This window comes from Ricinus communis, chromosome 5 (genome assembly GCF_019578655.1).
Source record: "Ricinus communis isolate WT05 ecotype wild-type chromosome 5, ASM1957865v1, whole genome shotgun sequence".
In the NCBI taxonomy this organism is placed as follows: domain Eukaryota; kingdom Viridiplantae; phylum Streptophyta; class Magnoliopsida; order Malpighiales; family Euphorbiaceae; genus Ricinus; species Ricinus communis.
Genome location: NC_063260.1, coordinates 26,728,592 through 26,749,497, shown reverse-complemented (window position 1 = coordinate 26,749,497; position 20,906 = coordinate 26,728,592). Strand labels below are relative to the sequence as shown.

General features: G+C 34.9%; 2 protein-coding genes across 2 annotated transcripts; one reads left to right on the top strand and one right to left on the bottom strand.

The window, feature by feature from the left end:
* The first annotated feature begins 1,442 nt into the window (after nucleotides 1-1,442).
* LOC8286266 (glutamine-dependent NAD(+) synthetase) lies at nucleotides 1,443-5,388 on the top strand. Its single transcript, XM_015718964.3, has 14 exons — nucleotides 1,443-1,600; nucleotides 1,701-1,899; nucleotides 2,012-2,317; nucleotides 2,416-2,642; nucleotides 2,858-2,961; nucleotides 3,045-3,179; nucleotides 3,256-3,424; nucleotides 3,519-3,654; nucleotides 3,751-3,889; nucleotides 4,068-4,244; nucleotides 4,317-4,448; nucleotides 4,554-4,649; nucleotides 4,731-4,859; nucleotides 4,956-5,388. The coding sequence occupies exons 2-14, from the start codon at nucleotides 1,706-1,708 to the stop codon at nucleotides 5,127-5,129; spliced, it is 2,118 nt and encodes a 705-aa protein (XP_015574450.1). The 5' UTR covers nucleotides 1,443-1,600; nucleotides 1,701-1,705; the 3' UTR covers nucleotides 5,130-5,388.
* Nucleotides 5,389-12,262: 6,874 nt separating this feature from the next.
* LOC8286264 (glutamine-dependent NAD(+) synthetase) lies at nucleotides 12,263-16,892 on the bottom strand. Its single transcript, XM_015719001.3, has 13 exons — nucleotides 16,739-16,892; nucleotides 16,394-16,605; nucleotides 15,309-15,614; nucleotides 14,927-15,150; nucleotides 14,703-14,806; nucleotides 14,438-14,572; nucleotides 14,153-14,321; nucleotides 13,900-14,035; nucleotides 13,638-13,776; nucleotides 13,351-13,527; nucleotides 12,996-13,259; nucleotides 12,782-12,910; nucleotides 12,263-12,678 (listed from the first exon to the last, which is right to left on the bottom strand). The coding sequence occupies exons 2-13, from the start codon at nucleotides 16,585-16,587 to the stop codon at nucleotides 12,544-12,546; spliced, it is 2,112 nt and encodes a 703-aa protein (XP_015574487.1). The 5' UTR covers nucleotides 16,588-16,605; nucleotides 16,739-16,892; the 3' UTR covers nucleotides 12,263-12,543.
* Between the last annotated feature and the right edge of the window lie 4,014 nt (nucleotides 16,893-20,906).

The window sequence follows — 20,906 nt, the reverse complement described above, 5'->3', positions numbered from 1 at the left end:
TTCAAATTTATGTATAAATTTATAATTTTCTATTAGTTTATTTATAATTTTTATATTTTTATATTAATAAAATCTTAAAATATAAAGAATTTAATAAAAATGTTAAAAATATTTAATTCATTATTATTTTAAAATATTTTAATTAATTATAAAATATTAAAAACTCTATTTAATTTTATATAAATTTAATTTATATTATATTATTTATAATCAAAATAATTATGGCGATTAAATGACGAGCGAATAAACGTGTAGCTTTCACAAATATATAAAAATATATATTCAAAATATTATTTTTATATTTATTTTATTATATAATTAAAAAATAAAAATCTCATGTGTTAAAAATAAATACACATGTCAAAAATTTTGAAAATAGTGACAATAAAATAATTATAACAGTCATATAATACGTGAAATAAACGATTAGTTGTTATAAATATATAAGAATTTATTCAATATAGAATTTTTAATATAAGATTAATTTTATAATTTATTTTATTATAATTTAAAATTTTAAAATTATATAATTTAAAAAAAAATGATAAAGCCGACTTTTTTTGTTGACATGTGAGATGTGGTTGTTTTCTTGGCTGGAAACGTGGAATTATCTCTTTCCTACTTTCTATTTTATATGGCAATGTTTCTTTTCTTACTTTTAACAAAATGTGTATTTTGCAAAGTCTCTTCACACTTGTTCATAGACGACTCCGGTCCATGTAAAATATCGGACCGCAATCTATATTATAACAATTGTATGTGAACAGCTTATGGACTATTGAACTGAAACTGACTTACTATAATTGCAAAATCTATTTATTGTAGAAAAAAGATTTAAATCCAAACTTGTTACTCTTAAAATAAAATATTCTTATAATTTGAGGTTTTTTCATTATTTTATCTTTTCCAACTATATAATTGACTCTCCAATAATTAAAGAAGAACTATTAATATATTAAAGTTATAGAAATTGAAGAATTGTATAACCGATCCTAATTAACTTAGAATTAATATTTAATGGATTGAGTTGAGTTTTGGCAACAATTTGTGGACAGATGTTCTTTGAGAATTGGTACAATAGTTTCCCTTCTTAGTTTCCATGCAAGTCGGGCTAAGGAAGCATAGATCTCAAAGTTTTAAGTGCAATAATAGCTAAACTGACTCATCCTTATAAAAAGATATAATATGGTTCTGTGGATAATCATTAATTTGCCACTATTCCGCTTATTTTTATTTTATTAAATAACTCATTATACTAATACTTTTCTTTATTTAGGTTAATTTATCTCTAGGTTTGGCTATCATGCATGAGTCACGTTTGATGCTTTCATTTTTTTTCTTTTAATATAATTATATTTTATTTTTCTTCATTATATATTGATAAGCAAATAAATTTTAGTACAGTATTATATTATTGCACGTGATGTGATTCGCTTCAGAAGCAAATATTAAATATTAAGAAAACAGAAACAGATCAAGGGCGACTCCAATTACAGGCAAGGCAGGGCCACATCTTCTCTTCTTGACCGAGGATTAGATATTCACTTCCAATTTCAGAGTCCGCGTCACTTCAAAGCTATATTCACTACTTGAGAATCGGGTACATCCAACTTGTTTTCTGTTTAACTTCTTAAGGCTACGACTAGTTTTATGCATAATTGTCATCAGTTTCTTTCTTTTTCTTTTCTTTTCCGATTTAGAGATCATGAGGCTGTTGAAAGTAGCAACAAGTAACTTGAACCAGTGGTCAATGGATTTTGACTGTAACTTAAAGAACATAAAGGAGTCAATAGCTAAGGCTAAAGAAGCTGGTGCTGTCATTAGACTTGGTCCTGAGCTTGAAATCACTGGTTATGGCTGTGAAGATCATTTCCTCGAACTTGATACTGTCTCTCACTCGTGAGTTAATTCCTACTCTACTTTAATGATTCTTTATTCTTAAAGAAGATAACTTTTCTGTTCTTTTTACTCGCACAATATGGTTTCTCGTGTGATTATGCAAATGTGGCAGATGGGAGTGCTTGAAAGAAATTCTTGTTGGTGATTGGACTGATGGAATACTCTGCAGCATAGGAATGCCACTGTTCAATGGATCAGAACCTTACAATTGCCAAGTTTTATGCATGAACAGAAAGATTATGATGATAAGACCGAAAATGAGGCTGGCAAATGGTGACAATTACATGGAGTTCCGATATTTCAGGCCATGGCAACAAAAAGATCAGCTAGTGGACTTTCAGCTCCCAAATGAAATCTCAGAGGCTATATCTCAAAAATCAGTACCTTTTGGTTATGGATACATTCAATTTCTAGACACGTTAGTGACACTGGTTTGTTTTGATATGCTTACGGTGAATACAGAGACGACTTTTTTTTTTTGTTAATATGTTAGTATATCTTTTATTCCTCTGTCAGAGCTGTTGCTGCTGAAGTTTGTAAAGAGCTTTTTACGCCTCTTGCTCCTCATGATGATCTTGCACTCAATGGGGTTGAAGTTTTCCTGAATGCAAGTGGAAGTAGTCACCAAGTGGGAAAGGCACTTGAGTTTCGTATCCGCACGCTGACAAGTTTAACTCGTAGGCTTGGAGGAGTTTACATGTATAGCAATCAACGAGGATGCGATGGCGGTCGCTTTTATTACGGTACAATAACGCAGAGCTTAAATTCCTACTTTGGCACAAGCAGATATATATTAAATAGCTTTCATAAGAAGTTGTCGTTTTATCCTGTTAGCTTTTGTGCACAACTGTTAAAGCTATGCCAAACTCTCTCTGGTGTTGCTAAGGAATTCTCAAGTTTTAGAATGTAGGGAGAATTTGTTGCTCTAAATTTTGTGATTATAGTTCTTTGGTTGCAGATGGATGCTCTTGTGTAGTTGTAAATGGAGAAGTGGTAGCCTTAGGCTCACAATTCTCCTTAAAAGATGTCGAGGTTGTGGTTGCTCAAGTGGATTTGGATGCGGTATATGCTATGCTTGTTTCATTGAATAGAAACACTCTAGCATCTGGAAACGTACGTTGTTATCACTAGTCTCTTGCTCACAGGTTGCTACTAAAAGAGGATCTTCAAGTTTGTACCGAGAAGAAATATTTGGCAAAAGCAGAATACCATCCGTAGCAGCACCATACACTCTCTGCCAGCCTTTTAACCTGAGAAGCCCCATTTCTAGCCCACTTAAGGTTTGTTGCAATTTGTCAATTGGTGCATACTTAAACTATCAGAGTTTGCTAAAGTTGCTAAGGCTATTACCCATAGATCAGTCCTTACTCTCCTGAGGAGGAAATAGCTCTCGGCCCTGCTTGCTGGCTATGGGACCACTTAAGAAGAAGTGAAGCTTCAGGATTTTTGCTTCCTCTTTCTGGTGGAGTAGATAGCTCCTGTGTAGCTGCTTTAGTTGGCTCCATGTGCCAGCTTGTTGTCAAAGGTAAGCTCTATGGTGTTATTTGTTGTTCTTTGATCATGAACCTGGAAATTGTCTTTAGGTTTATTATTACTACTCACTGAATGTTAGCCTTCAGAGATTGAGAATGGGAATGAACAAGTCAAAGCTGATGCAGCACGAATTGGATGTTATGCTGATGGGAAATTTCCTACAGATAGCAAAGAATTCTCTAAGCGCATATTTTACACTGTATTTATGGGGTGTGAAAACAGGTTAGCAAATGTACAGACAGATTGCTTCATGGACCTTTCCGCTGTCATCTTCAGATTGCAATGACATAACATAGGAAAGGTATTCAACTTTTGCAGTTCTGAAGACACAGGACAGCGGGCAAAGGTTCTGTCAGATGAGATTGGCTCATGGCATATTGATGTTTTGGTAGACACTGTTGTTGCTGCGCTGCTAGCAGTATTTCAAGCACTTACGGGCAAACGACCACGCAAGAAGGTATAAAATAATATCTGGCCGTAAATTCTGTCCCACCTCAACACAGAGAATGCAACAGTATGAAATGACAGACTTTAAACTGTTGTAAGCAATGATCCATCCGACATGTAATTTGACCATTTGAATTAGAGTGAGCATCATTATACTTGTAATAATCTTGTCGGTTCGCTTTTCACAGGTTGATGGGGGTTCTGAATTTGAGAATCGAGGAGTGAAGGACATTCAAGATCGAATAAGAATGGTGCTAGCATTGACACTAGCAGCACTCTTGCCTTGGGCTCATAACAAGTCGGGGTTTCTTCTCGTTTTGAGTAGCTCTAATGTGGACGAAGAATTGAGTGGTCAACTAACAAAGGTACCGCCATTTTTTACTCAATGCACGTCCTGATGCTGATATTGATGGATTCACTTGTAATTTCTTTTGCAGTATGGTTGCAGCTCAGGAGACATAAATCCAATAGGAAGCATTAATAAGCAGGATATTAAGTCATTTCTACAATGGGCTGCCACCAATCTTGGTTACTCATCCCTGGCAGAAATTGAAGCAGCTTCCCGAACTGTCAGTAAAAGTTTAGTTGACGGATAGTGTTTTTCTTTTATGCATCAGGATATATCTTTTATATACATTTCTATCGTTGAAGTGATACATTATTGCACGGAACAGAATGATGAAAAGGAAATTGGAATGACAAGCGAGGAACTCTCAGTTTATGGGAAATGGAGGAGAAATTTGCGCTGCGGGCCAGTTTCAATGTTTAAGGTGCATTTCTGAATTCAATACGTCCGATGAAAATCTTATAGCATTCAAAAATCTCATTAAGTAGTATATACATCATGACAGAATCTCTGCCACAAATGGAGTTCAACATTAAATCCATCAGAGGTGGCTGATAAAGTGAAACGCTTTTTCAAGTACTATTCAATTAACAGGCACAAAATGGCTGTCTTAACACCTTTCTATCATGTGGAGGTATTTCAATGTCAGAGCAATTTTCAAAGAATCTAGTATTATATAGCAGTGTTTGTTCAAGAAACTTATTGCTCCTATATATCCAAATGCATACAGGGTTATTCACCGGATGATAATAGGTGCGATCTTCGCCAGCTTCTTTATAACACGAGATGGCCCTATCAATTCCGCAAGATTGATGAAATTGTTCGAGAGATAGACAGCAAGAAAGCTGATATTGCAAAATCAAATGGCCAGGAGAACTTGGAAGCCTTTTCAAATGGAGCATAGAGAAAGTTCGCGAGAGGAGGCTAATAAGGCAATCTCAAAACCAGAATCTATTAAAAATAGAAGGATTAGCTGTGAAGAGATTATGCAAAAATGCAAAAAGCTTAGTTGAATTCATAAATCTGGTGTAATGACAAGCTACCTTATTGCTGCTCACTTACACAAGCAGTAGGCCAAATGGCATTAATGTTGGTTCCTCCGCTGCCAATTCCTCTTGGAAGTTTTTCAATGCATTTTTATATATGTCAAACTTTTTATTTTAGAGACTCATATTATAACATAACATTCAAATGCAATAATTATATTTTATTTTTTTTGATACCAAAGTAAAGGCTAAGCCTTAGGACACAAAGACAGTCACTCTTCTATTATAGCTAACTCCAACAATATCATGCAGAAGCCATGGGACCAACTCCAATGGAGCTTGCTGCAAAGTATGAACCCCACGAGATAGATTAACGGCAAAGGCCGCTAGTCTATCAGCAGCGCGATTAGTTTCTCTATATATATGCTTGACGGTAGTGGACATCCTCTCTGCAAAGGTTGTCTAATAGCCAAGATGACTGGAGCATGTAAATTTGATCTAACCGTGTGACAAGAGATTAGACAAACAACAGCCATACTATCCACTTCAACCATCAGATTGACGATACCCAATCTATTCGCAAGCATGAGACCCTGATACACTCCCCATAACTCCGCACAAGTTATGGAACATAAGCTGATATTTATGGAAAAACCTGCCACCCACCTGCCGTTAGTATCTCTGATCAGGCCCCCAACATATCCATGCCCACTCGATTGATGAACAACACCATCAGTATTTAGCTTGAAAAAACTCGATGGAGGAGGGTTCCAACACAACGAAACTGGAGTCCTAACTGTAGTATTATGATTAAGACCCCCATTCGTAATATTAGCTTTCTCAATCTCCTGATGATAAGCAAGAATCTGATGTACTGTCATCTCTCTTCTTTGATATGTGTTACTAAAAATAAAAGAGTTCTTTAGCCTCCATAAACTCCAATAAGTCACTCCAAAGCAGCAAGACCAATCCACTGAAGCACCAATGTCCCATTTATTTATCAGATTACCGAGAAACCAATCTTCAAAGAGAACTGAGAAAAAAACTAGCTGCAAATGCCTTGAAACAAGGCTAAACTATATCTTCTTCGAAGTCGGGCAGTCTCTTAAAACATGAACCACATCCTCCAGTTGATGACCACACCTAGCACAATTGTAATCATTATAAAAGTGTCTCCTACTTCTTTCAAAATAAGTAAGCAGACGCCGCTTAAAAAATAATCACAAAAATATTCTAATTCTTTGTGGTCCATTCTACTTCTAGATGACAACCCACTTTCTACTTTTGTTAGCCCGCAAAGGCTCCATACATATCTGCTAAGCCGAACTGGCAGTGAAACTACCTGAAAGAGTCTTACTCCAAAACACTACATGTTCACCTAAATTATCATTTGGAGTAAAAAAAGCAGCAATTTTTAGAAGGATATTGTGAATTTTTATATAACAATGATGAATATTTGTGTTACAAAAATTCTGAATTTATTACATCTTGAGATGAAAATATATACATGCTGAGATTCTGAGTCTTCTTTCTAACGGATACTTCTGAGTTTTTTGGGGAAAGGTGGAAGTGACATTTCTTGCCTTGCAGGAAAGGATGCTCCCTTTTTCCTTGGTCAGGGATGAAAGGTCTGCACAAGCAACCTAGCTTGTGCAGCCTCTGAGACCAAAAGAGCTGTTATTTTCTATTTTCTTCAACACTCCCCCTCAAGGTGGGTTCGAATAAGTTTATCGAGCCCATCTTGCTGAGAATAGAGTAATGAGTCTGATTGTCGAGAGATTTTGTTAATATGTTTGCTAATTGATCTTGACTCTTAGTATAAGGCGTTTCAATTTCTCCTTTCTGGACTTTTTCTCTGATAAAATGGCAATCCACTTCGATGTGCTTAGTTCGCTCGTGAAATACTAGATTGGACGCTATGTGACGGGCAACTTGGTTATCGCAATGCATTTTCATAGGTTCTGCGCTTTCAATCTTTATATCCTTGAGAACTTGTTTGATCCAAATGAGTTCACTAGCTGTGGATGCCATTGCACGCTTGATCTAGCAACCACACTTTGTTTTTTGCTTTTCCATGTTACCAAGTTTCCTCTGATAAAGACACAGAAACTAGTGGTTGACTTCCTGTCACAGCTTCCAGCCCAATCTGCATCAGAAAAATCAACTATGTTAGTGGAGTTATTTTTCTTCATCCAGATTCCTTGACCGGGTGTTCTCTTGAGATATCTAAGGATCCGATCTATGGCTTCGAGATGGCTGGAGCGAGGAGCATGCATGAACTGACTTACCATACTAACTGCAAATGAAATGTCAGGTCTAGTGACAGTCAAATAAATCAGTTTTCCTACCAGGCGCTGATAATGCCCTACGTTGGTTAAGGGTTTTCCATCTTCAAGGTTGAGTTTGACTTTGGTTTCCATTGGAGTGATGGCCGGTTTAGCTCTTATTTTTCCTGTTTCCTTTAATAGGTTAAGGGTATATTTCCTTTGAGATAGGAATAATCCCTTATCAGATTTTGCCATTTCTATACCGAGAAAATAAGAAAGTTGGCCTAGATCTTTGATATCAAATTCCTTTTTTAGGCTCTATTTGACCTCTTCTATCCCCTGATCATCATTACCTGTTATTATGATGTCATCAACATACACTAGAATAATAATAGTATACTTGTTAGTGTGTTTAACGAACATAAATGAATCCGATTCACATTTATTGAAACGAATGCTTAATAAAAAACGGTTGAGTTTGGCGTACCATGCTCTCGGGGATTATTTCAGGCCATAGATTGCCTTCTTTAGTTTACATACCAGGGAAGAATCTGAGGTTGACTTATGTCCGGGAGGTAGCTTTATGTAAACTTCCTCTTCTAGGTTTCCTTGTAAGAAGGCATTCTTGACATCCATTTGGAACAGATTCAACCCTGATTGATTGCTATTGAGAGAAGGATTCTGACCGTATTCATTTTAGCTATAGAAGCAAACGTCTCTTGATAGTCAACTCCATAAGTCTGCGTGAAACCTTAGGCTACAAGTCTTGCCTTGTATCTTTCAACGGTTCCATCACTATTGAACTTGATTTTGTAAATCCACTTACATCCCATGGGTTCTTTATTTTGTGGAAGTGGAACAATGCTCCATGTCTCATTCCTTTCTAGAGCAAGGAGTTCTTCTTCCATAGCTTTACACCAAATGGGGTCAGTGTTGGCTTCATAGAAGCTAGCGGGTTCAACGAGTTTGGAAATTTGACATAGATAGTTGCGGTATTGATTAGATAAGACATTATAGGAAATAAAATTCTGAATTGGGTATGTTACCGAATGAGACACATAGTCTCTAAATTTCACAGGAGGTCTGGTTTGTCTGGTTTGTCTGGTAGATCTTCGCAAGACAATTTCTTCTTCTGCTACTTCTTGAGATTGGACCTCTGGAATAGGATTGTCTCCCCCTGAAGGAATTAGCCTAGAGATGAGAGGGACTCCCACAGCTGGAGAGGAAATCGAGTTAAGCGGAAATAAGGAAGGGGGAGGACCATTGGTAAAGTCCGTGCTGGTGGGAGTGGTGTAATAGGGATCATTCTCTACAAAACTGACATCACGAGAGACATAGGTTTTATGGGTCACGGGATCATAACATTTGTATCCTTTTTGGGTGGAGCAATATCCTAAAAAGAGGGTTTTTACAGAGTTGCAGTCTAATTTATGCTGACGCTTTATATGGACATAGCAAACACAACCAAAGACTCGAAGATGACCTAAATCTATTTGACGGCCTTTGAGAACTTCTAGAGGGCTCATGTTTTTTAAGGTGACAGAGGGTAACCGATTGATGAGATAGGTGGCAGTTAAGAGAGCATCCGACCAAAAAACAGAAGGGACATTATTTTGAAAAAGAAGGGTGCGAGTGACATTGAGAAGATGTCGATTTTTGCGTTCAGAAACACCATTTTGTTCGGGAGTATTAACACATATGGTTTGATGCAAAATTCCATTTTGTTTAAAGAAACTAGAAAAATTGTGATTTACATACTCCGTACCATTATCGGAACGAAATATTTTTAGTTTTGCATTATACTGGTTTTTTATAAAATTAAAAAATTCTTGGAATCGAGAGAAAACTTTATTTTTTCCTTTTAATAAATAGATCCAGGTGTTACGAGAGTAATCATCAATGAAAGTGACAAAATATCTAAAATGATTATAGGCAGTAATGGGGGCAGGTCCCCAAACATCAGAATGAATTAAATCAAAAGTTTAAATTGTAACAAAATAACTTATTTAGAACGGAGTCGGAGGGATGCCCACATCTTTGATGCATGAGCATGCCAGGGGTGGTTGATATAAGGCATTGCGGGGAAGGACTATGAAGGTAGTAGAGGTCATTTTCTAAGTGTCCTTTACCAATCGTCTTCCCGGAGTTTCGATCCTGAAAGGAGACTGAAGATGGTGAGAAAATAACATTGCAGTTCAAATTTTGAGTAATCTTACTAACAGATAACAAGTTAGAATTAAATTCAGGCAGAAATAAAACATCATTAATGTTGCAATTAAATAAATTTGTGGTGCCATGGCCATGAATTTTGACCTTGTTCCCGTTTGCAACGGTCACATGATGGGAATCCTTGATGGAATGAATTTTGTTTAAATTTGCAGGATCCCAAGTCATATGATCGATGGCGAGTCAATAATCCATGCATTTTGATAAGATTTAGCATTATGAAACAAATTGTTTTGAACTGACCGCCCGGGTTGTCTGAGCCCGAATCCATGTGGTTACTTAGAATCAAGGCTTGGAGTTGGGCCGGTCGGTCATTTGGGCTGTTGGTGAAATTTTGGGCACGGGAGGTAGGCCGGGCTTGATGGGCCTGTGGAGCTGGATGGGCCTGCTGGGCTTGATTGGAGAATGGGCATGCTGGGCTTGATTGAAGAATGGGCCTGGCCCAGCGGAGAGGTCCAGCCCATGAAGACCATGGATCATTGGGTCGGGTCGAGTTGCCTGATTTGGTTCATTTCAGGTCTGGTCGAAACGGGTCGGGTCGGGTTGAGAAAACCCTAGAAATTCGAGTTGCCTTTTGGGTCGGGGCGTCATATATTTTTCGGCATATGACGCCCCCATTTCCGAATGAGCTCCCACACCCTTTCTAGGGTTTTCTTCCCTTCTTATTCCGCTCCCCCCGCCTTTCATCTCGCCTCCCTTCGAGCCAGCCCCCTCCCACCCTCTCGATGGCCTCAGCTACGGATGGAGGTGCCAACAGCCATTGCGGTGATGACCCTGCTTTTTACAGTGGTCACATCGCATGATGGCGCTCGGTCCTCCTCTCTGACGGCCTTGGTCTCGACGGGTGAGGTATGAGTGGCCGTTCGTGCTTTTTGATGACCCATTCATAGTGTTCCGTCTGGTTTCTTCATGTTGGATAGTCGCTATCACAGCGTCTATTGACGGCAGCCGAGAGGTGAGGAGGATCTGAGAACGCAAGCTTTCGTAGCTTGAATCCAGGCCTCCGAGGTAGGTGTAAATCAAATCTTGTTCTACCCTTCTTTGGAGTTCTTCTGGATCATTAGACGGAGGAAGGTAATTTTATAACTCTTCCCATCTAGTTAATATCTCCGTTGCATATTCTGTGGGATTCTTGGTTCCCTGAGTGATTTGAGAAAGTTCCTGCTTTAATCTGAAAATGTGAGCAAAATTGTTTTGATGCCCGTAAAGGCCTTTTAGTTTTTCCCAGATTGCCTTTGATGACTCCATGAGTATACACCGTCGGGAAATCTGGCTTTCCATGGTATTAGTGAGCATGGACATGACCAGATGGTCATTAGTCTGCCACTCTTCCATTCTGTCCAGTTCTTCTTCTGTTGGAGCTTCTGGAATTACAAGTTTGGGTTTTTGTTTATTTCCAGTAATGAAACCTAATTTTTTTCTGCCACTGAGGGCAATGGAAATAGATTTGACCACTCAAAATAATTTTGGCTGCCTCGCAGGACAATGTTTGTGATTTTTGTGGTTTCTGAGTGAGCCATTTTTTAGGCTTGAATTTTGTGATGATAGGGTAGATGATGACTGGTTTTAGACCAGCTCTGATACTATGTGAATTTTTATATAACAATGATGAATATTTGTGTTACAAGAATTCTGAGTTTATTACATCTTGAGATGAAAATATATACATGCTGAGATTCTGAGTCTTCTTTCTAACGGATACTTCTGAGTTTTTTTTGGAAAGGTGGAAATGACCTTTCCTGCCTTGCAGGAAATGATGCTCTATTTTTCCTTGGTCAGGGATGAAAGGTCTGCACAAACAACCTAGCTTGTGCAGCCTCTGAGACCAAAAGAGCTGTTATTTTCTGTTTTCTTCAACAAATATTATCCACTGTTTATTTTTTAAATATAAAGTATAAAGTTAATATTTATTTTTTTATAAATAAAAAATAAAAAGAATAAAATATAAAAAATATATTGAAGTTGAATAAAATATTTTATATTTTATATTTAAATATTTCTTAAAATGCTATTTATCTCGTAAATTATGAGGCGTCCAATTTTTTTCTTCTTGTTCTTGCGTCGACGTGGGAGATCTAGGAAAAATTAGGACAGATATATTGACAAAGGGCATAACAATCCATCTCGTAATCTATCGGCTTTAGAAGTAGAAAAATAACCAACTGACCTGTCATCCATTTTAGGATTCTCTAAAAAATTCAAGCAGCTGACTGCATAAATCCCATTTCAACCGATAAATCTTGGCAAGCGACGTGTAGCTTATGTATCGCTCGTCTCAGTTGAAACGCGGTCATCTGAGACACGACAGTGGTGGTCATTCTCTCCAAATGACTAACAACTTCTGAAAATCCTGGTAACAAAATTAATTTGTCTACGTAAAAGATCTGATCTCTTTTAGTTCTTTGTTGTGTATTTAATTGCATTCCACCAAAAGCTTATGGCGCTTCATACTATGACATCAACAATCTATGATGACAGCAGATCATGTCTGCCAAGAAAGGGTTGCACTCAGAGAAGAAGAAAAAGGGAGGTGGAAGAGATAAATGGAGACAATGAAATAAGAAAAGAAAACTTTTCTTATTAATGGATTTGTAAATTACATGGCATGCACACTTACATATATATGATCTTTATTCATCAAATGATCGCGCCTGAAAATTCTTGCAGGACCATTTCTTGATGATTAATAGATTCCACAAACTTATGTGATAAAATTCCGGGAAAAAGAGAAAGAAAATATGGCTAAAAAGCCTTATTTTGCACACACTTAGCCCGATCTCGAACCACAAAATCCAACTTAAGCTTTTCGCTAATGTCCATTTGTGATAGTACCGAGTTCTTAGTGGTTGTTTGTCTCTGCTTTATTGCCTTCTAACTTTTGAACAAGTTCATCAATCTTCCGGAACTGGTAAGGCCATGTCGTATTGTACAGGAACTGGCGAAGGTCATACCTATTGTCCTCTGGAGAATAGTTCTGCAAGAAATTTGATATATACAAGTTAATCTCTCGAGCTAGATAATAATAATAATAATAACAATAATAATAATACTAATATATTAGTTGGCAATTGAAATACCTCAACATAATAAGAAGGTGTCAAGGTTGTCATTTTGTGGCGATTGATGGAATAATAATGGAAGAATAGCTTCACTTTTTCAGCCACCTCTGAGGGAGAACATTTTGAACTCCATTCGCAGCACAGATTCTGTAACAAGCACATACCATCCGAAGAAGTTAGAACTTGAAGGCCGTAATCAGGCCATTGATGAGAGCGATGAGCTCAAGCATACCTTAAACATCGACACTGGGCCACAGCGGAAAATTTTCCGCATTCTTCCATAAATTGAGAGTTCCTCGTATGTCATTCCCATGTCTAGTTCATCCGTCTGTCTGTAGTCGGGACGAATAGGCTCCAGTTCAGCACTTGGAGGAGCTGCTGCAACTTCTGCTAAGGTTGGATAACCAAGATTGACAGCAGCCCATCGCATAAACCCCCAAATGTCTGTCTTATTAATACTTCCGAGAGGATTTAAATCTGCTGAGCTACAATCATACTGCATAAGAAATAAACAATTGATCTCAGCGCCATCAACATATAACCCGAAAGATCAACCAAGAAACGTCAAGCTGTTTGTTTTTAAGTACCTTTGTTAGGTGACCACGCAATCCTTCATCAACATTAGAGGTACTCAAAACGAGATGATACTTTGGTTTGTTATTAATCCAAGGCAAGAGTGAGGCCAACATGAATGCTATAACCATTCTAATTCTCGCTTGAATGTTCTGCAATGCTAGGTTCTCAACTTCAGAACCCCCATCTACCTGCAGTGTGCACGCAGGCGGAGCCAAAATAATTGTTTTAGTGTTCGAGATTATTAGATAATACTGGTAATGACATGAAATTATTAATCTCCAATGGAAGATTGTCTTACCTTAAAACGTGGCAGCTTGCCTGTAAGTGTTTGAAAGAAGGTTACCAGTGATGAAACGACACTATCAATCGTAAGATTATAATGCCGTGAACCAACCTCAGCAGCTAGTTTCTTTGCACGATTTCTTGTGTCTTGAGAACTGCACAAAAAATCATAGTTCAATGCTACAGTGTCATCTTCAACCACATATGCTGAGTCAAGGCAATTCTGACGCAAGGAAAAGAATCGATAAGCGAAGGTTCATCAAGCAAGACATTCGAACCTGTTTTCAGTTCCCAAAAAGAGAGTGTAAAATATGCGGCTTGCAAATTCTTTGCCGTCTGTAGGGAATTGCCCTTCAGGATAACAGCCGATTCGAACTGCATCAGCTTTGACTTGCTCATTTCCATTTGCAATCTCTGCAACATCCAACAAATGACTAATAAATATCATACAATTCTACCCACAAAAAAGAAAAAGAAACACGTTTCCTAGATTAGCAAAGTTACCATTTCTTTTTTAATTCTAAAACTGACCTTTGACAACAAGTTGGCACATGTTACCAACAATAGCAGAAACAGAGGAGCTGTCTGCTCCACCAGAAAGAGGAAGCAAAAACCCAGAAGCTCCACTTCTTCTCAAATAATCCCATAACCAGCAAGCAGGGCCTAGTGCTATTTCTTCCTCAGGGCAGTGATAATTGATCTTTAAAATCATCATTATTATGGTCAATTAATTAGTAGACTTTCATTTACTTTGAGAAAGAAAAAAAAGACAACAATCGATTAGATTAACAATTAATCTATGGAGATAGAGCACACCTTGATGGGACTAGAAAGAGATACTCGTCTGTCAAAAGACTGACAAATATTTATAGGTACTGGTACTGATTGTACTGTGGATTTTCCTTTTCTTTGTTCTTGCAAGCTAATAACAGATCCTCTCAGACTAGTAACCTGGCCATCATAGCAATGCAAAATCCATCAACAAATTCGTTTTTTTATAAAAAAAAAAATAGAACTTTTTACACTAGTAAATCAAAATCAAATATCAATTACATATTACATAGCTTATTATTACATGTACCTTGTCCAGATCCACTTGGGCAAGCACAATTTCAACATCTTTTAAAGAAAATTGTGAGCCTAGCGCGACCACTTCTCCATTCACAACAACACAAGAACTTCCATCTGCAACGAATGAATCATTTTGAATAAAGTTCGATTTTTTCACATAAAAGTCCATGTCCTAAACTACAGTCCCACAGGTAAGAAAAATGGATAATTCTATGTGTAGCGAAATGTGTATACCATAATAAAGGCGACCACCGTCACATCCTTGATGATTACTGTACATGTAAACTCCTCCAAGAGTATGGGTAGCACCTTTCAGAGCACGGAGACGAAGATCGAGCTTCCTCAACTGATGATGACTTCCACTTGCATTCATAAACACCTCAACTCCATTAAGTGCAAGCTCGGTATGTGGTGGGAATGGAGTGAATAGCTCTTCGCACACTTCAGCAGCAACAGCTCTGAAAGAAACAAACAAAAATAATAATGTCAATAATTATATTCCAATGTCTTTGCGACAAACTGACAATTCTGATTTGCATTAATTGAAAGAAGCCAGAAATTTTAGTTACAAAAGAAAAAAAAAAAAAAAAAGGTAGAAAGTATTGATATTTCTTACGTATCCAGGAACTGAATGTAGCCATAGCCGAAAGGTACTGATTTTTGTGATATAGCTTCAGCAACATCAGCTGGGATCTGAAAATCAACGAGTTGATATTTTTGCTTCCATGCCTTGAACCATCTATACTCTCTGTAATTTCCATCATTTGCAAGCCTTAGTTTTGGGCGGATCATTATGATTTTTCTGTTCATGCATAGAACTTGACAATTGTAACGTTCTGATCCATTGATCACAGGCATCCCAATGCTGCATAAGATTCCATCCGTGTAATTTCCTAGAAGGATTTGTTTCAAGCATTCCCATCTGCATTGGAAAGTTGCTAAAACTTAGAAAAAGAAGACAGATATAGTATATGTATCTTCACATGTATAAATTATTATTCCAAGCTCATGGTATCTAATCTAAGTCCTTTCTTGACCTATATAAATACACCAAGAAAAGAAAAAAAAGAATATCTATGATATGTCTTTATTATTTTCTTTTGCTCTGAAAGCTATGAGTTAAAAAGCTTTTCAACATTCAAAAAAAAAAAAAAAAAAAAAAAAAGCTTTTCAGCATGTAATATGGGCACTATTCAGCAAGTAGTATAATTTATTAATTCTATACATAGAAAAAGTGAAATACAATCGTAGCGTTTCTATTCTCAGTGCAAGTATAGATTTTGATTTGCTGGAAATCAATGGAATGCTCCTCTACTTTCTTTCTATATTTCTTATGGGTCCTTGTGCAAAAAAAAAAAAAAAAAAAAAAAAATTAACTAGCCATAATTAGAGAACTAATAAAAATCCATTGATTTAATTTATTAAAAGGATTGAGAAAAAGTTTACAGATGGTGAAATGAAAAGTGTATGAATCTTTTCATAACTTTAAGAGTAGAAAATAAATATTTTAGATTCAGATTTCAACAAGTCACTCACTGATAAATAAAATTTACGTATTCAAGATATATTTATATATTACATCCATTCAATCTCTTATTATTATTTATTTTTAATTTCTTTTTTTATATTTGAACTATAAATGATTATTAGGAAAAATAGAAAAACTTAGGAAGAAAACAGGAGAGTGTAAAAGAAACTCACGAATGGGTGACAGTGTCAAGTTCAAGGAAATGATCTTCACAGCCATAACCAGTGACTTCAAGCTCAGGGCCAAGTCTAATAGCTGCACCAGCTTCTTTAGCCTTAACAATGGATTCTTTTATGTTCTTCAGATTACAATCAAATTCCATTGCCCATTGGTTCAAGTTGCAACTTGCTACTTTCAAGAGTCTCATTGTCTTAATTTAAAGGAACTAAGATGCAAAAACAGCTGAAGTTAATAAACTTAAGCTAAAAATAAACAAGAAAAGAAAAGAAAGTAAAATGAAAGAAATGGATCCTTAAACTTGGAAAATTTAGATGTTTTCTTGAATTGTTTGGTCTTACCAGTGTTCTCAATCTAGAGTGAAGAAGAAGGAGAATGGAGAATTGTTGGTCTGGAATGGGGAAGGGACTGTCAGTGCCTATTTATAGAATTTTTCAGACAATGATATGACTCCATTGGATTGCACCAGGAGTCATGGACCTTCCTGTCCAATAATGATGTTTACAGGAAATAATTCCCTCGCACGTGTATCATTTTCCCATCAAAACATTTACACAAATCATCGTGTATTTTAATACTTTGTACGTAATTTATAGGGATTAATGTTTTTATGTATGTTTTATTTAAAATATTATACATGTATAAAATTTGATTAGTAATAAATTAATATTATAATAAAACATATCATCGAACATTTTAGACTTAGTATAGTACTAATCTAATAATTAGAGACGGAATAGAATCTATCCAAAAATCAGTCCTAAATATTGATAATATAAGACGAGGCGTGGTACTAAAGTACTAATCTAATCTAATATAAGACGAGGCCTGGTACTAAATTTGAAAAGATAAGTACAAACTATATAAATAATAATAAATTAGACAACACCTTTTTTTATATGGATACGTAAAAAGGAAAATGCTATTTTACGCCAATGTTTTTCTACATGAAATACGTCATTCCCAACCGAACAAAATTGTGTCTTTTATTTTCTCTTCTCTGTTTAATTTTCTTAATCATTAGTAACTTCTTAAAACTGGTTATTAATAATTGATTAACAGAACCTGTGTTAACACCTGCAGTGAAGCCATCAGAGCACCCGCAGATTTCTGCTGTGGACAGTATATATGTATATAACCATCTTTGGTGAACGAACCAAAGTGGGAACATATCTGTTGATGCCAGATGAAAGGCTTACCTCTTTAAGTCTCCTGTTCACTTCCAAAAGAAAGAAGGATAAATCTCATATGGGTTTCTTTTAACGACACTTGAAGTTGATCTCTGGTGCAACGCAAGGCTACGTGCATGATTTTTATTATCACGTTTTTTTGAACCATGTACTTATTACTTGACCCGTTTTTTTTTTATTATTTAATCATCGCATCTTCTTCTGTAACTGCTCCCTTTTTTTTTAAGGCAAAAAGGGCTATTATTTTTGAGAAATGGTATAAGGCAGAGCTGATTAAAAATGAAGTTATAGAAGATAAAGTTGAAGTTTGAAAGGAAACTGGATTTAAGAATTAAATTAATGGGTCCTTCACAGAAACGTGATTCGGGTCAGCTTGGTACTGTTCGGTCAATAAAAGATGATCTATTTGTAAACGAAATCTTTTAAGTGCAGTTATCTTTAAATTGTTCAACCGTGAGATAACCAAATGGAGCGTTTCAATATCAATAACGAATACTTTCTATGATCAATTACGAAAGTAATTACTGCTTTTTCAATAAATAAATAAATAAAAATGTTCGAGCCCGTTTAATTGTGAAAAACTGAACCTTTTCTCTTGAAAATTCTTCTAGAGAAATAGCAAAATATTTTCCAAACCTCCATAGTTATACAAGAGTGTAATATTTTCTGTTTATATATATATATTAAATTTAATACATATCTCTTTTTCTCAATAGCTCTTATATTAATTGTTGATTATTTTTATTTTCTAACCAAAAAATAAAAATTAGAAAAATTTAAAAATAAAAATAAAAAACTGAAATTCGAAAATAATATAAATTCTCCTAACTAAACAATCCTTTAGATTTTTAGAAAACAATCTTCCATTTTCTTAGAAATCTTTTCACAATAAATCTCATATGAACGATATAAGTAAATTTATTTGGATATTACATCTACATGCTTAGCCTAATGTTTCGAGAGTATATTTATACATTTACTCATGATCACAGTTTAAATATATCTACTTTGGTTAGTCTATTAATTGTAAAGCGTTTAATTATTCGAATGTATCAACAAAATCATTTAATTATTTCTGTTAATGATTTTAATCAAAATCTATTTTTTAAGTATAACAAGAATTTATATTATCAAATAATATCATAGGGCTTTGCAGTTATTGTGAAAATTCTGTTTTTCTAATATTTCAATTTTAGTAAAATCTTAAATTCGAGTCGTTATAATATAATTAAATTAAATTTAAGTAAGTGAAAAATAATTATTATTTATTCAAATTTATTTTTGTTACCTATTTAATATTTATCTTCTAACGTGAAAAGTTGATAGTTTAATTTTCACAATTTAATATTCAAAGGAGATCTTAATGCACATATGACGAAGAAAAGTTATTTGGCCGCCAAATCCAGAAGATTAGTCTATCCACATCAATGTATTTACAACTCCATTTCATTTTGAATATTATAAAATCCAAACGAAAGAAAATATTTTTTTAAATAAAATTTGGTTGGTGAGTAATTAGCGAGCATTATTTTACTACGAATTTGGTCCATCATTCATCCATCGCTAAACAGTATCGAGGATGGATTTACCTTAGTTAGCGACGGATAATTTTCGTCGCTAAATCTTTAATATTTTATAATGCTTTATTAAAAAAGACCTTTAAAATCATTTTACGTTGCTGTTATTATTATTATTATTATTATTTTAAAATAGATTAATAATTATAAAATATTAAAATTTTATTAAATATTATCAATAAATTCATTCTATATTTATAATTTAAATAATAATAATAATAATAGTCATACAATATGCAAATAAATGACTAGTTAAACTCGAATCTTAAGGCTCTTATATTAATTTTTATAATTATTCAAAATCCCGCTAAAATATCATTTCATATGCGTCCCTTGGACCTCAAATCCTTAAATTAATAGCATCTCTAAATATTGTGGTTTGATACCATAATTTCTAAGTTTTTTTACAAAACCATAATTAATGAGTTAAATTAACTATATAACATTAAATCAAATAATGATTGCGTATTAACATATTATGTATTAAGTATAAACTTGCGGTTAATCTTATATAAGTAAAAAAAATATAATTGAGATTTAAAAATGAGATGAAAATAACAAAAAATAAACTACTATATATAAAGCTCGAAAGTAATGAGTAATTAAAATTCTTACAAGTGAAATTAGATGCAAACACAAGGTACCTATAGCTTTACACGTAGACAATGTGAGTATTATATAAAACACTTTGCTTGAATTTTAAGACTATCGTTTTTTTTTATTCGTCAAAAATTCCGCTATTATTATATTCTATATCAATCTTTCTGTAACGACTCAGAACCAAATCACATGAAATACTGTCCTCTTTGATCCCCACCGGCTTTACGGTTTTATCCCTTTGACGGGTTCGAGAACTTCCCAGGAGGTCTTCCATCATGGAATTTAAATTTCTCTGAACCAAACATGTTTAACTTTAGAGTTTCTACAACTCTACAGTTTCACAACCAAAAGGCAACTAATGTGATTAGTTTCAACTCTTTACGATATGTTATGAACCATTCCCGCTTTATTTTAATGTGCAATTCAATTCATTCATGTACCCCGTACCTTAGAGTATTGTCATTCTAGAAGACCGCCAGAAGCCGCTCCTTGTCCAAGCATCTTATCTTTGCCCCGGCATTCATATTCATTCCTCATTGTACCATTTTTACAGGCCAGACTGTCACACTTTCAAACCTTAAAAATTAGTGATCCAATTTTTTTAAATCTATAATAGTATAAGTTTCACGGTTTGAAACCATGATTAATTAATAGTTAAATACATTAGCTATATAATACACATGATAACAATAGTAGTATATAAATATGTCATGTATTTGCGTACAAATCTATGATTAATCCTAGCTACACATATATTCTTCAGATATACATTTATATAAACAAGAAACATTATGAATACTTTTTTATTAAATTTATTAAACTCAATATAAGATTATATATCAAATTAGATATTATTAAAAATAAAATTATTAAATTATATTAAAATTTAAATAAAAGTGTTAAAACAATTAAAGTATATATATAATTGCATTTAGCAGTAAACGAAGAAATTGGTGGAATTGCGCACATGTTTATTAGAAAGAAAAGAATCGAATTGCCCACATGTAATCTTTTATAAGCTGTGGTGGGCTACGATTGTAGAAGGCCCCAACTGGCAAGATATCAATGATTTAATGGAATCACATTCTGGTCTGTCGGGAAATAATTACCCATTGGAAATGGAATGATTATCCATTTGAACG